General features: G+C 51.7%; 1 protein-coding gene across 6 annotated transcripts in view; it reads left to right on the top strand.

Moving 5' to 3' along the window:
• The window catches only part of GATA4 (GATA binding protein 4), a 78,637-nt gene extending 63,104 nt beyond the window's left edge, over window positions 1-15,533 (top strand). For 5 of the 6 annotated variants that reach the window (XM_008248888.5, XM_051842518.3, XM_089325427.1 and 2 more), the window contains exons 3-7: window positions 5,184-5,353; window positions 6,249-6,374; window positions 9,692-9,779; window positions 12,682-12,833; window positions 13,925-15,533. In XM_008248888.5, the coding sequence (XP_008247110.1) occupies window positions 5,184-5,353; window positions 6,249-6,374; window positions 9,692-9,779; window positions 12,682-12,833; window positions 13,925-14,107 (719 nt within the window). In that variant the 3' untranslated portion in view covers window positions 14,108-15,533. The remainder of the gene's footprint in view (window positions 1-5,183; window positions 5,354-6,248; window positions 6,375-9,691; window positions 9,780-12,681; window positions 12,834-13,924) is intronic. The other variant, XM_002709438.6, reaches the window with a different exon arrangement.

Here is a 15,533-nt window from a genome sequence, read left to right as displayed (position 1 = left end):
AGAGAGGCAGAACCAGAGAGAGAGAGAGAGAGAGAGAGAGAGAGAGAGAGAGAGAAAGAAGTCTTCCATCCACAGGTTCACTCCCCAGTTGGCTGCAACTGCCAGAACTGAGCCAATCTGAAGTCAGGAGCCAGGAGCTTCTTCTGGGTCTCCCATGGGGTGCAGGGACCCAAGGACTTGGGCCATCCTCCACTGCTTTCCCAGGCCATAGCAGAGAGCTGGATCAGAAGTGGAGCAGCTGGGACTAGAACAGGCGCCCATAAGGGATGCCGGCACTGCAGGCAGTGGTTTTACCGGCTATGCCACAGCGCCAGCTCCCACACTGTCAGTCTTGTGCTCTGTCAGTTACCAGCCCACACTGTCAATCTTATGTTCTGTCAGTGACCACCTGTGTCTCACACTTGGTCAACTCTGGGGCAGTATACGACTCAGAATGGCCCCAGTGGTTTGAGAAAAGGACAGATTCCCAAATCTCCTAGGCTCTTTTATCTGTCCTTCCCTCTTCCCCAGTAACCCAGCACCACAATTTGTCCCAAGACCTCCCCCTTCCCTCTGGTGTCTCCAACCCCAGGCTCCCAACAATAATCCATCATTGTTATCTCATTGGGTGTTTGCAGAGCACTTTACAGCCATTGTTGTAAGTTTTTCCTCTTATTTGCAAAGGACTTTACAACTATTATTACAAGTCTTTCCTCCCAATGTGGGGTGATCCTTCCCAGGGCTGGATTCCCACTGCTTCCCAAGTGGTTGGACCAATTCCCATGTTGCCCAGCACTGGGCAGGTATGGCTGCCTTCAGGTGGAGGCCACAGCTTTGTCCTCCCACCTCGGAAGTCGAAGTTGCTCCCTGGAAAGGTCCACCCAGCACCTTCCCTGTGAAGGGACAGGAAGGCTCACCCCAGACGTTAGTGCTGGCTTGGGGCTCACAGCCTGTCACCCCTACTTCCCCCAGGGTGTGTGCTCAGGCAGCAGGGTATGAAATCTGTTCCCACAATTCTTCAGTCCAGGAGGGAAAAAAATACATGTGTCAGAAGTCAGAGATCAAACAGCCCCTTCCTCAGTGTGGGTTAGGAGCTGCTGCCATGTTTGAGTTCCAGTTTTTTTTTTTTAAGTTTATTTCTTTTCTTCCTTTCTTTCTTTCTTTTTTTTTTTTTTTTTAATTTGAAAGGGAGAGAGATCTTCATCCACTGGTTTACTCTCCAAATACCCACAGTAGCCAGGGCTAGGCCAGACCGAAACCAGGGCCCTAGAATTCAATCTAGGTCTCCCCACATGGGCAGCAGGGACTGCACTGCTTGAGCCATCATCTGCCTTCCTGCCCTAGCAGGGAGCTGGATCAGAGCAGAGTAGCCTGGACTTGAACCAGGCACCCTGATATGGGAAATAGAAATCATTGCCAAGGGGCATCTTAACTGCCACACCTAATGCCTGCTTCTCTTTCATCAAATTTTCAAATATAGGCAATTATAAGAATTCAGGATGGTGTTTTTACCAAAGAAAAGTCCATACAATTTAACTGATCTAATAAAAGTGTCTTTCTGGTAGTCTCTGCTGTCACAAAGTCTTTGGTGTTCCGTGTGCTGCATTTTTAAATTTAACATTATGGAACATTTAACTCCATGGGTGCCTTGTCTGTGTAATAGCATTTAGAAAATTTATGGCATATGTCCCTGAGCAAGTAGGTAGGAGAGCAAGATTTTGTGGTAGGAAATGTGGGAACTCCTCAGATTTGGAGGTGTGGTGGGTTGCAGTTGTCTGACTGGGAGCCCCAGGGAAACACGGCCTGTCCCTCCCATCCAGGTCTTTCCTTTGCTGTTCCTGGAACACCTGACCCTCCTGCCTGGTTCAGACTTCTTTCTGGGTTGGGCTTCCATACTTCCTATCCTGTCTCGGTGGTGCCTACCACCAATCCCCGACTCTGTTGAGGGTATGTCCTGAAAATGCATTGAGTAATAGTGTTAGTCATTACTGATACTCACGTCCAGTTTGCCCCACTAGATCATTGGCATTCTGAGAACAAAGCTCTCTGTTAGCTCCTGTGACAGCTATGGGAGTGCTTAAATACAGATGCTTAGTAAATATTTGTCGGTGACAAATACATATTTGCCAACTTCCAATGGCTTTAGCTGGCCAGTAAGATCTCTGCTTGAATGTGTAACCCTTTCTCTGAGACAAGCCTCAGGGAGTTTTGCAGCAGCAGATGAGCAGTCAGCAAAGGGAGACCTCCCAAGACTCCTGGGTCTTTCTCTAAGATTCTGTCATGCATATAGAACCGTCTGTGAGACGGGAAAGGGCGATCTTTCTCCTAAATCAGAGAACAGACCATGAGATTTTTTTTATTGTGGTGCTTAAATGGACCAGGAGGTAGGAAAGAAGCTGGTTTGCTTATCTTTAATAGGGGAAGAGTGTGAATCTCTATCTGTGAGGGAGGCATACTGAGCTATTTATGAATAAATGATAAGCGTGCCTGGGATTTCTTTCAATAATATAGGATGGGAGGAAGTGGGCAGAGGTCGAGATGGGACAAGACTGACCACAAATTGTTGGAGGTTGGATACTGGTTAAATAACAGTTCATTTTTATATTCTGTCTACTTTTTTTTTTTTAAGATTTATTTATTTATTTGAAAGGCAGAGTTACAGAAAGGCAAAGAGTAAGAGAGAAAGAGACCTTTCATCTGCTGGTTCACTCCCTAGATGGCCGCAATGGCTGGAGCTGTGCCTATCTGAAGCCAGGAGCCAGGAGCTTCTTCCAGGTCTCCCATGTGGGTGCAGGGGCCCTAGGCCATCTTCTACTGCTTTCCCAGACCATAGCAGAGAGCTGGATTGGAAGTAGAGCAGCCAGGACTCAAACGGGCGACCATATGGGATGTTGGCACTACAGGCGGTGGCTTTACCTGCTACACCACAGCACCGGCCCCTGTCCACTTCTGAATGTTGATTTTAATTTTTTTCATAATAAATACAAATACAATAAGAGGCTTGCACTGGGTTTGGACTGGAAGGATGATCTGCACAATCCTGCTTCCCCAAGCACAATTGAGAGGAGAATGAGGAGTCTTGTTTCACTTTTGAGACTGTAGTGCCATCTAGTGTTTATTGCAAATCCTGAGAAAATGACATTGCTGGTGTCTCGCTCCTGGGTGGGGGGGTGGGGGGGGGGTTGGGGTTAGGTCCTTTCTAGTTCCTCAGAGGAGGTCCTGTGTTTAAGAAGCCAGTCTGGCAGCTACAGACAAGGGCTGCAGAGGTGGTGAGGGTGGTGTTGGTGACAGAGTCTAGGTGGGAACAAGCTGTGGACAGCAGTCACCTCTGAAGGCAGGTGACCTTGTGGCAGGCCCTCCGAGTGACCCAGGTGTAAAAATAGCCTCTCTTTCGCCGGCTGTGCTCAGCTCCCTGGCCTGAGCAAACAGCCCCTCACACCTGCACATTGTTTACTTGGTGTGGACACACAGCTACCTGTTTGCAGGTGCAAATGACTGTTTGTATACCCAGAGTTGAGGGGTAGCCCCCCCCCCATCCTCCTCCTGCCCACATTCCCTTACAGCAAGTAGTTGGTCTAGGAGGAGCGAAATGTCCAGCTTTAAGCCCCAAGGCTGGGTCCTGGTGGAGGGGCCCTCCACTCACCTGCCCCCAAAACATGCCCCCTCTGCACTGGAGCAGCAGGACAAGAATAATCCAGAGATCAAGGTAGCTATGTTTAGGGACATAAAATTAGGACAGCATGGAGTCAAGGGAGACTTCTTGCAGCTCTAAGCCAGGAATTACACAGAAGACAGGGAGTAAGAAAACCAGCCCAGCCTCTCTTCACCAGGATCGCAAGAACAGATGCACGGATGCACGTGGAATCTGTCCATTGTAAGATTCAATGCACAAGGAAGATACAGGTGATGGGGAGTGAGTGGAGGCACAGGATGACAGCCTCGGTGCAAGGGTGGACTCCCGTGGGTGGTCATGCTGTGCACCTTGACTTTGTGCCAGTGAGCAGGCAAACAGCTGTGGTAGCAGAGCGCACAGAGACATTACCCTGAGAAAAGTGAAATCTATGCAGGGCAGTCTGAGAATTTCAGGAACTTAAGAAAAAAATCTAGTCCCTTTGACTTCGAAATTCTAATCCTAGAATACGCTAAGGAATAAACACAAACCCAGGAATCTGTGTACAAAACAGACAGTGTTTACAAAACAAAAAATGAGAAAATGGATAAGGACAAAGTATGCCACATTCCCATGAGGGAATATTATGTTGTGCTACAATGAGTTAATAATTTTTAATAAAGAAACTTTAATGTAATTAATAAAAATTTTAATAATGTAATTTTTAATTAATATCATAATGCTTTGGTATTATGCAAAGGAATGACTTAAATTATTTTTTAAAAGACTTATCTTATTTATTTGAAAGAGTTTTGGAGAGGCAGAGTTACGGAGAAGCAGATGGAGAGAGAGGTCTTCCATCTGCTGGTTCACTCCCCAGATGGCCACAATGGCTGGAGCTGTGTCGATCCAAAGCCAGGAGCCAGAAGCTTCCTCCGGGTCTCTCATGTGGGTGCAGGGGCCCAAACACTTGGGCCATCTTCTGCTGCTTTCCCAGGCCATAGCAGAGAGGTGGATTGGAAGTGGAGCAGCTGGGGCTTGAACCAGCAGGAAGGGCTTAAATTATATAGCTTGACCTCAATTAGGCAGAGATATCTGTCAACATAGAAAGTTTTGCCAAGGATGCAGTAGAACAAAAATGCTTGTAACTGGTAAAGATTTCTATTTTCTTTACCCTTGTTGGCACTTTCTCATTTTCCTGGAGTAAATACATGTTGTACTTGTATTCCCAGCGGGAAATAACGTTAATTTTGAATTGGCGGTGGGAAGGGGGAGGATCTCAGCAGATCTCCATGTTAGGGGAGAGCTGTGGAGGCTGTAGGCCCTGAAGGCCGGAGTGGGTGAAGTGTGGATGCCCAGGTTGCCGCCCAGGCTGCTGGTGACAGCCCTTGCTTGCAGGCTGTGCCTGTGACAAAGTCCACTTCCCACTGCAATCTGTGTAGCTGCTGCCCTGGGGTTGAGGTGAGCGGAGGAAGCGACAGGCACCGCAAGGTGACCCCTCTCTCCTCCCGCCTTATGCCTGCGGCCTCCACATTGTCACACGCGAGGTTGCTGGGCATGAACTAAGAGTCAGTCCTGTGCGTCTCTCACCCAGTAGACATGTTTGATGACTTCTCGGAAGGCAGAGAATGTGTCAACTGCGGGGCCATGTCCACCCCGCTGTGGCGGCGGGACGGGACAGGACACTACCTGTGCAACGCCTGCGGCCTCTACCACAAGATGAACGGCATCAACCGGCCCCTCATCAAGCCTCAGCGCCGACTGGTAAGCAAGCGCCCCCAGCCCAGTCTAGCAGCTGGGGCTCCCCGGGCCCCCCACTCCCGTTGGCACTTGCTGTCGGCTCTCCCATTAGCTGGAAAGTCTCTGGTTTGGAATTTTGGAATTCTGGAATTTGAGGGTGTGGGTTGAGGGATTGGGCAGGTGGCTGGGAGCAGTGCATAACTTCTCACACCCTTAGGGTTGGTGTGAGCCCCCAGCATGTGCCAGACCTTCCGGTCCAACCCCTTTGATGCCCAGAAGCGGATTGAGGCTCATAAAGCCAGTGACGTCACCCACAGTCACACTGACAGTGTGTCTCCCATGTGCAGCCAGAACCCAGCTGCACTGGCTCCCATGCCAGTGCTGTCTGGAAGGTGTCCTACGTGCCCAGCAGCCCCAGGAGGAAGGCTGCTAAAACCCCAAGCCCAGAGGTTAAGCAGTTTGCACTGGGCCCAATGCCTGGGACTGATTTGTAGCTCTTGGTACCATGCTGTTTTTGAAGGTAATTTGATTCTGCTCAGCAACCATTGGCTTGCGTGGTATTAGGAAGGGACAGAGGGGACACGTGATACTTCCCTTCCCTGAGGTCCCAAGGCCCATTCCATCTTTGACGCCATCAGGGTACAGGGCTTCTTCACCCGCACCCACAGCCCAGGTTAGTTCTATCTGTGGTGAAAGCATTTCTGCGGCCAGAGCCAGGGTTGCTGAGCCATTCATGTGCTGCGGAAGCCAGGCCGAGGGTACACTTGCAGCGTTAGTCTTGGTTTCATTCACTTCTCCCAGTGGCACGGGTAAGGGAGCGTCAAGATGGGGCTGCTGCAAGTGGCCCAGCCCTGCTACCCCTCCGGGGAGGCCCAGCTCTGCAGAAGCAGACGGGAAAGCTTTCCTCCCTGTGTCGCAGTCCGCCTCCCGCCGAGTGGGCCTCTCCTGTGCCAACTGCCAGACGACCACCACCACGCTGTGGCGCCGCAACGCCGAGGGCGAGCCGGTGTGCAATGCCTGCGGCCTCTACATGAAGCTCCACGGGGTGAGTGACGCCCCGCCCCGCCCTGCCCTGCCCCGCCCCGCCGCCCACCACGGCCCCAGCCCCCACCGGGCAGGCTGCCGGCTCTTTCCTGGCCACTGTTCAGTTCCCTTCAGACTGGAATCCTTTCCCCCTTCCTAACAACGATTGAGATCTGGAAGCTATCGTAGATTTGCGGGCCCGTGCATCTTTCATGTTGTATGAGTTCACATCTTACAGATGAGGAGACTATGCCATAGGTAGTCCGGGATGCTTTGATTCAGCGGATACAGTGATAACTTGTTGAGGAATAATCGTATTGATCTAGTTAGCCATTCCATCTGTGAAACAAAAGCAAAGCTTGCCCTCCACTTCCTACCTGAGACAAAATAAACTTGGGTGAATCAAAAATATTAGACATAAGACGTCTTTGAAATAAAATACTAGGCAGTAAAAGAAATAAAAATACTAGAAGAAAATTAAAGGAGAAGTCTTTAGACAACTTTCGATATGGAAGGAGAACTTCAGCAGGTTTGAAAAACTTGTAAGCCACATAAGTTAGATGTATTGGATCATATAAACATCCAGTGTTAGAGTATGCAAAATGACATCAGAAGAAAGCAAAAGCTAATGCACACATATGTCAGAAAGGGGGGGTTATCACTTCCAGAAAGCAAAGAGCTTTGAGAAAGCACAGTACTTTCTGATTTGGAACAATCTCCTTTATATAGTGTTTTATTTAATTTAAAAATTATTTGTGAAGGAGAGGGAGTGAAACAGAAAGGGAGATGACAAGCTCCCATTCACTGGTTTTCTCTCCAAATGCCCACAACAGCCAGAGCTGCATCAGGGTTGGAAGCAGGAGCCAAGAACTCAATCCAGGTCTCCCACTGGGTGGCAGGCACTCAGTTCTGTGGGATATCACCTCCGCTTCCAAGGGCCTGCATTAGCAGGAAGCTGGAGTCAGGAGGTGGCACTGGGCATTGAACTACACACTTCAATGTAGGATGCAGGCATCTTTAATTGCTAGGCTAAACTCCTGCCTGTTGTATAGTATTTTAGATAGTAAGGCAGGTTGCCAAACACTTTCTATAACATTTTTTTTAAAAGATTTATTTGTTATTTGAAAGGCAGAGTTACACAGAGAGGGAGAGACACAGAGCCAGATGTTCCATCTGCTGGTTCACTCCCCAAACGGTCACAATGGCCGGGAGCCAGGAGCTTCATCCAGGCCTCCCATGTGGGTGCAGGGGCCCAAGTGCTTCCGCCACCTTCCCCTGCTTTCACAGGTGCATTAGCAGCAAGCTGAGTAAGAAGTGGAGCACCTGGGACTGGAACCAGCACCTGTATGGGACACTGGTGTCCCAGGCTGCAGCTTTACCCACTACACCACAATGCTGGTCCCATAGCATTTTCATTTTGAAAAAGGAACATAACTCGTATGTAGTTGCTGATGCACACACAGCACACCTCTGGAAAGACACAGAAGTTGGAAGCGTGGAGCTTGTCTAGGAAAGGAAATGGGGCTGGAGGAATAGGTATTAGAGAGCGTTGTCTTCACTGTGCACTCCCTTGGCACATTTTAGATGTCCATATACAAGTCTTGCTCAAATGTAGGTTAAACAAAGTTAGCAAAACAAAACCAAAAGCAGATCCTATAACCTCATAAGAAAACAATTGATTTTTCTTCCCAGCTCCCCAGATGGGCAAACTTTTATGAGCAGACAGCCCAGAGAAGCCCCTAGATAGCCATTAAATGTAGGCAGACATGCTAGGCCTCCCTGAAAATCGGGAGTATAAGTGGCAAAACCCTGAGATTTCTCATTTTACACATGTATTTGTCGATCATTAAAATGTGTATAAAATATAGTGCTAGTAAGGATTTGGGGAAATAAGTATTCATTATTTAAATGAGAATTACTGTATTTTTAAAAGAAATTAGGCTAGCCGTATTTATTAAGGTTAACAATACACATCCTGGGGTGGGCATTTAGCCTAGCAGTTAAGACCCTGATGAAGTTGCCATGGTGGTGATGATGGCAGAATAGTATGAATATGCTTAGCACTACTGAATGATATGCTTAAAAATGTCTTAAGATGGTAAATATTAGGTTACATGTATTCCACTACTTTTTAAAAACTATACTTAAGTGAATAGGAATAAACATGAGGGCAAGATTCTTGTGAGGTCAACGCAGGCTTTAAAGGGGCAGAGGTATGAGGAACAGCAGGAGACCCTCCTCCAATGGTGGGCAGAGGTGGGGAGGATGCTGTGGAGCCCCTGGGAGATGAGGGGCAGGGTCCCCTGACTAGGAGGCAAGTTCAAGGTCACCAGTGTGTGCATTTCTCTCTGAACCTGAAGCAGCAATGTCTGTGAACCTGGCACTGAAGCCGCAGCTGGTAGTTTTTGGCACATGTGGCCTTCATCTGTCCCACATGACAGACAAGCGTGGGATAGGCCAGGGGCGACAATATTTGTCCTGGCTTAAGAGAAACCAGATGAGGGGAAGGCGTAGTAGTAGAAACTCCAGGAAGATGACCTGCAGTCCTGCCCCCACCCCAAACCCTTGGTTAGCCATCTGAGGGCTCAAGGGCCTGGCTCTGAGCGGCCACTGCTTGTTCAGGAGCAGCAGATGCGGTCAAAGTCTTGTCCACAGACAGCTTATCTCAGGGCCGGGGCACAGGAGCCGCTCTGCTGTTTCCCACCATACACACAGACCCTGCCACGGGCTCCAGCCAGACTCCGTGCAGGACAGAGCTGCTGCCAGCAGTGGGCCTCTGTGTGTCCCTCACCAGGACCGTCCTGTGTCTGCCTGCTTTCTCAGCGTCACTGCTAACAGTGCCCCTTTTGTGTTTTCACATTGCCCTGGTCTGGATGATAAAGCCCTTTGCAATACTGTTGTTCCTGCTGCCTGAAATGTATGCACGTTGTCTGCTCAGCTGTCACCTCCTCAGTGAAGTCTTCCTTGATTTCCTCGGGTCCCCTCCTCCCCACCAGGACAGAGTTTATTGTTTCCTCCCTTCCTTCCCGTGTCACTTAATAGAGCCTGTTGTTTCTAGCTGTCTGTCTCTACTACTCTACTGTGAACTTCCGGAAGGAAGGAACTATGTCTAATTCTACTGACCCAGGGTCTAATAAAATGCCCGTCACATAGCCTAGGTGCTCAACACATTGAGCTCTTTCTCCTCAGGGGTTCCGGGGGCCTTTGCACTTGGTTTCAGCCCCAAGGTCTGAGGGGTCGCTTAGGCATTGCCTGCTCCTTCTGCGTGCCTGCCTGTTTCAGTCGTGTGCAGTTGAGGGGCAGATGGAAAACCACACACACTGACTTGTGATCCTGCAGGTCCCCAGGCCTCTTGCGATGCGGAAAGAGGGGATTCAAACCAGAAAACGGAAGCCCAAGAATCTTAACAAATCCAAGACGCCAGCAGGTGAGGAGAAGACCTGTGTGTGATTACAGGAACAAGTCAGTAGCCCTGGGAATGTGTGAGAGTCCTAGCACAGCTGGTGACGGGTGCCGATAACAGCATCCAGCCCTGGCCTTGCAGGACGGAGCCCATAGCCCCGTAAAGTGGCATCCCCGCAGCAGACATGGGGAGCTTCTGAGGCAGGCTCGGCTCACCTTGTAGCCTGGTTATTGCCGACTGCAGACTGGATGGGTGGGCTGGACCAGCCTGAGGAAAGAGGAATGTTACTTGCTGCCTCGTCAGCGCTGCGGTCACCCAGGAACTCAACTCCTCTCCGGCGTCCTGGGCTCCAGGGCGCAGGGCCCATTGCTCATGGCACAGGACTCAGGTGGAAGTCAGTGCGTAACTGTTCCCAGGCAGCACCAATAAAGACCAGACTCAGGCCGGCGCCGCGGCTCACTAGGCTAATCCTCCACCTAGCGGCGCCGGCACACCGGGTTCTAGTCCCGGTCGGGGCACCGGATTCTGTCCTGGTTGCCCTTCTTTCAGGCCAGCTCTCTGCTGTGGCCAGGGAGTGCAGTGGAGGATGGCCCAAGTGCTTGGGCCCTGCACCCCATGGGAGACCAGGAGAAGCACCTGGCTTCTGCCTTCGGATCAGCATGGTGCGCCGGCCGCAGCGTGCCAGCCATGGCGGCCATTGGAGGGTGCACCAACGGCAAAAAGAAAGACTTTTCTCTCTGTCTCTCTCTCTCACTATCCACTCTACCTGTCCAAAAAAAAATAAAATAAAATAAAATAAACACCAAACTCACACAGCTGCTCCGAGGCAGATCTGGAATCGAAACCCAGCATTTAATATTAATAGTCAATTCAGCCTACCACATTGCCCTCTTAGTTTCGAGACTGAAGAATGAGGGCTGGGGCAGGTGTTTGGGGCAGGCGTTAAGCCGCCACTGAGATGCCCGTATCCCAGATGGAGTGGCTGAGGTTGAGCCTAGCGCCTCTGCATTCCAGCTTCCTGCTAACGGGCACCCTGGGAAGTGATGGCCCACTTGGGTCCCTGCCACCCACAGGAGAGAGCCGGAGTGATTTATGGGCTCCTGGCTTCAACCTAGCCCAGTCCTAGCTATTGCAGGCATTTAGGGAGTAAACCAGTGGATGGAAGATCTTTCTCCCTTTCAAATAAATAAAAATAAAACAAAAATTAAGAGAAAAAACTTAAATAAAGTGAATTAATCCCTTTGTGGTTACATTTTTTTTAAATATTTATTTTATTAATTGAAAGACAGAGTTAGAGAGAGAGGTAGAGCCAGAGAGAGAGAGAGAGAGAGAAAGGTCTTCCATCTGCTGGTTCCCTCCCCTAAATGACCGCAACAGCCAGAGCTGAACTTATTTGAAGCCGGGAGCCAGGAGCTTCCTCGGAGTCTCCCACGCAGGTGCAAGGGCCCAAGAACTCAGACCGTCTTCCACTGCCTTCCCAGGCCATAGCAGAGAGCTGGATCAGAAGTGGAGCAGCCAGACAAGGGCAGGGTGCTGTGGCACAGTGAGTTAATCCTCAGTCTTCAGCACCCGCATCCCATATGGGCACAGGTTTAAGTCCTGGCTGCTCCACCTCCAATCCAGCTCCCTGTTACTGCACCTGGGAAAGCAGCAGAGCATGGTCCAAGTCCTTGGGCCCCTGCACCCATGTGGGAGACATAGAAGAGGCTCCTGGCTCCTGGCTCCTGGCTTCGGTCTGGCCCAGCTCTGACTTTGGTGACCATTTTGGTGGGGTAGGGGTGAATGGAAGATCTCTCTCTGTCTCTCCTGTAACTCTGACTTTCAAGTAAGTAAATAAGTGTTTTTTTAAAAAAACAAACAAACAAACAAACAAACACACCAAGGGCTAACAACCATGCCCAAAGCATTCCCTACTCAGTACTGCTGCCAAATTGGAAGTGTTAACTGGTTGGCAGCATGTTCGCGGAAAAACTGGCCGACCTGACCCAAAGCTTAATCGAAGGCACGACAAAGTCAGACACAGGGCCCCCTCCCGCATCCTCCAACACAGTCAGACACCCACTCTTCCGGGTTCACCTGGGGCCTACGCCTTCTGGCAGGCATACTTCTTGTAAGACTTCTCCGTGCCTCCTGCCTGTGGGCTTCCACCTTGCTTGATGCTTCCCCGCTGCTTCCCCATAGCAATCCCAGGTAAAGCAGCATTTGGTGGCCATGTGTGATCCCCTGTCCCAGGTCCAGGAAGCTAGATTTGATTGCAAACCTATTCTTAACAGTGTCTATTTATCCCAGTTACTGTAAATGTTTACATCTTATTATTACTTAAGTATGGGGTGTTGTCCCAGACCTGCTAGAAGTAGCCTATAATATACAGTATTTGCATTTGTTTGTTGTTGTTTGTCTGTTTTTTACTTATTATTTGAGAGAGACAGAGAGAGCTCCCATCTGCTGGTTTGCTTCCCAAATGCCCATAGCCATTTCAGCCATTGCCAAAGCTGGGAGCCAGGAACTCAGTCAAGGTCTCCCCATGGATGACAGGGGCCCAATTACTTGACCCCTCACACTGATTCCCAGGTCTGCATTAGCAAGAAGCTGAGCTGGAGCTGGAGCCAGGTGTTGAACCCAGACATTCTGATATGGGGTACAGGTGTCTCAACTGCTAGGCTAAACCCTCATGCCTATTTGCACTCCTTAAAATTCAAAAAGCTTTGACTCCTAAAACACATGGGGCTGCAAGGTTTGGAATCTGGGTAGGAAGCCACCCAGCATTTGAAAAGGTCTCCTTGGAAATTCTGATTTTGAGAACTGTCGCCCCACTGAGATGGACCCCTGCTTCTCTCCCCAGCAAATGGAAATAAATCCCAGCCATCTCAAAGGGCCACCCTCCATTTTCCGCCCTGGCTAGCGTCCTCACTCTGCCTTGTTCCAGGTGCTGCGGGCAGTGAGAGCCTTCCTCCTACGAGCAGCGCTTCCAGCAACTCCAGCAATGCTACCAGCAGCAGCAGCAGCGAAGAGATGCGCCCCATCAAGACAGAGCCCGGGCTGTCATCTCACTATGGCCACAGCAGCTCCATGTCCCAGGTACGCCCATGGGCGGGACAGGGCTGTGTGTGGGGAAGTGGACTCCAGAGTCCCAGGTGGCCAGCTGGTGCTAGAGTGTGAGCTGCAGAAGGCCAGTGGCGAGCCCCCTCACTGGGCTGCACACGCCAGGCCTCCGAGCTGCCCTGTGCCCTCAGAGCCCTCCCTGGCCACGGCCATCTGCCTGTTCAAGACTAGGTCTCAGCACAGGTTACCAAGCTTCGGGGACTGGGACACAGAGCTGTGACACAGATGTTTGGTAGCTCCTGTGTGCATGGCCCTTGGAGACAAGAAGAAGGGAGTCCTGGGGCGACACCCAGTGTGGAGGGGCAGGAAGGCCACACCCACCTGCAGCCTGCACGTGTTGGGTGAGGGAGGGGGTTGGGGCCCAGCTGTTGGAAGCAGAGCCCTCTCAGGATGATGCCGTTTCCAAAGTGCAGGGAGGTTAGACCTTGGCCCTGAAGGATTTTAACAGGAGGAGGTAGGGCAGGAGGACCCTGCTGGCAGGGGCACAGGCTTGGCAACTGCAGAGGGTGACTGGGTGGTGGCAGTGGGGAAGGCAAGAGCAGGAAGGGTGCTGTTTCCACGAGGCCCTGCTTCACGTCCGTGGATGGCCAGGCAGTGCCTCCTGCCTCTCACAGGTGACACCAATGGCATCCCTGCTTCCTGGCCTCTTGGGAGCAGGATGCTCCACGCCTGATGACGCCCCCTCTTTCCTGGCCCTAGTCTGCTGCTTTCTCTGCACTTAATGAAAAAGGCCATGTCCCCTGGAGCTCCTGCCTCTCCGAAGGAGCCCCTTCCGGGTGGCGAGGATGCCCCTGTCGAGAAGTGCAGACTTGAGGGTGCTAAGATTTAGGACGCGTCTCCTGAAACCCCAGAGCCTCCTGAGCAGCCCAGCCCTGGCTGTGTTGTGTCAGAAGCAGCTGAGGAACTCCCGGATGGCAGGGATTAGGGAAAACCAGGAGGCTGCCCTGGGTCCCTGGCCCTGCCCTCCTGGGGTTGAGCCCCGCTGGGGCCATCTGCACAGCTGCGCTCCCCTCCCGAGCCCGCAGGCGCCATTCTGTCTGTCTCACTGCGTGCTTTGTGCTTTTCAGACGTTCTCGGTCAGCTCCATGTCTGGCCACGGGCCCTCCATCCACCCAGTCCTCTCAGCCCTGAAGCTGTCCCCACAAGGCTATGCGTCTCCAGTCAGCCAGTCACCGCAGGCCAGCTCCAAGCAGGACTCTTGGAACAGCCTGGTCTTGGCTGACAGTCACGGGGACATAATCACTGCGTAATCTTCCCTCCTTCCCCCTCAACTTCCTGCGTGGACCCGGGGCCTGGAGGCCAGCAGAGATCAAGGCTCTGGGCTCCCGGGGCCGGCCCCCGTCTGGGAGTGACTCTGGAAGAACAACTGGGAAGAAACTTGAAGTCGACGATTTGGTTAGGGCACGTAGGTGCTGGACTTTCTGATGCCTTTTCAAGGTGGGGGGGGCTGGCAGGAGCCCAGACTCTGAATGGAGGAGCCCGCCCTTCACCACGAGCACACGAAGTCTCTCCCATGGAGCTGGAGACGTGTTTCTCATTCTCCTCCCCGCCCCACCCCTGGTGAGACAAGGTGTCCTTCTCCTCTCCTGTCCACTGCGGTGACCTAAGCTGGTGTCTTCTCCACTGTGTTCTCAGCACCAGGGCTCCGAGGGCGGCCGGAGGAGGCAGCCCCTGTCCTTGCCCAACACTCCCCGGAGGCATGGCACGTCTCTGCGTCCCCCAGTACAAATCTGACTCCAAAAGCACCAGGTGCAAAGCAGATGTTACTGAGCGCTTCCTGGGGAGCCGGTGGAGAGGGCCACGTCCCAGCACCCGCCGTCGCTTCATCAGACCGCAGCGTGGCGACGTCCCCTTCCCTTGCTGAGGCCCCATCCTTTGCTCCATGTCTTCCCTGCCAAGGCCTCCTAAATGAGAGCCCTTCTGTTCTGAGTGATTCAGCTCTGCCTTCAGCCTGTGCATGTCTCCCTTTGTAAAACATGAGCTTGGTAGCGTAGCCGAGCGGCAGGCCCCTCAAGTCTACCCCCGACATCCTCCAGTCACCCTGTCGCTCGCACAGCTGTTTGGAGCAAGGACAAGAGGTTCTGCTGCTGCAGCGGGCTTGGCTAACGCTCACCTGGATCTCTAGACCCTTCCGGAGGCAGTGCCTGGTGGACAGCGTCCTGCCTAGGAGCAGGGGATGCGCCAAGGACTCTGGCTCCGTCAGACTGTGGCCCTGCTCCACAAGCCCCTGGGCCTGCGTCCTTTCCCCAGCAGAATTCGTTTATCCAGGCAATGAAGAGCAAAGATCTCGCAACCTAGACTCAAAGCAAACGAACAGCAAAATCAAACCCACGGAAAGAAGCAGCGGACGGATGAGAGAGCAGCGGGGGCCTGGCGGGACTGCAGCTCCGCGCTGTCCCGGGCTGGCCTTCTGCTGCTCATTCTCAGCAGCACGGACGGAAGCTGACTGTGGCGTTACTGCCCTGCCCCCACACCCAGCCCCCACCCCGATCCTACTGGCTGTAGCAGAGAAGATCTTTAAGCCAAGAATCTGTTTTAATCATCATTTACATTGTTTTCTTTCCGAAGGCCACCCTCCTCTACCTTCCCAAGCCCACGAACCTGTTAACATTGTCTTAAGGTGAAATGGCTGTAAAATCAGTATTTAACTAATAAATTTATCTGTATTCCTCTTTC

This window comes from Oryctolagus cuniculus, chromosome 2 (assembly GCF_051225735.1).
Source record: "Oryctolagus cuniculus isolate XC-2025 breed Fujian yellow rabbit chromosome 2, ASM5122573v1, whole genome shotgun sequence".
Lineage (NCBI taxonomy): Eukaryota > Metazoa > Chordata > Mammalia > Lagomorpha > Leporidae > Oryctolagus > Oryctolagus cuniculus.
This window is presented reverse-complemented; position numbering and strand designations above follow the sequence as displayed.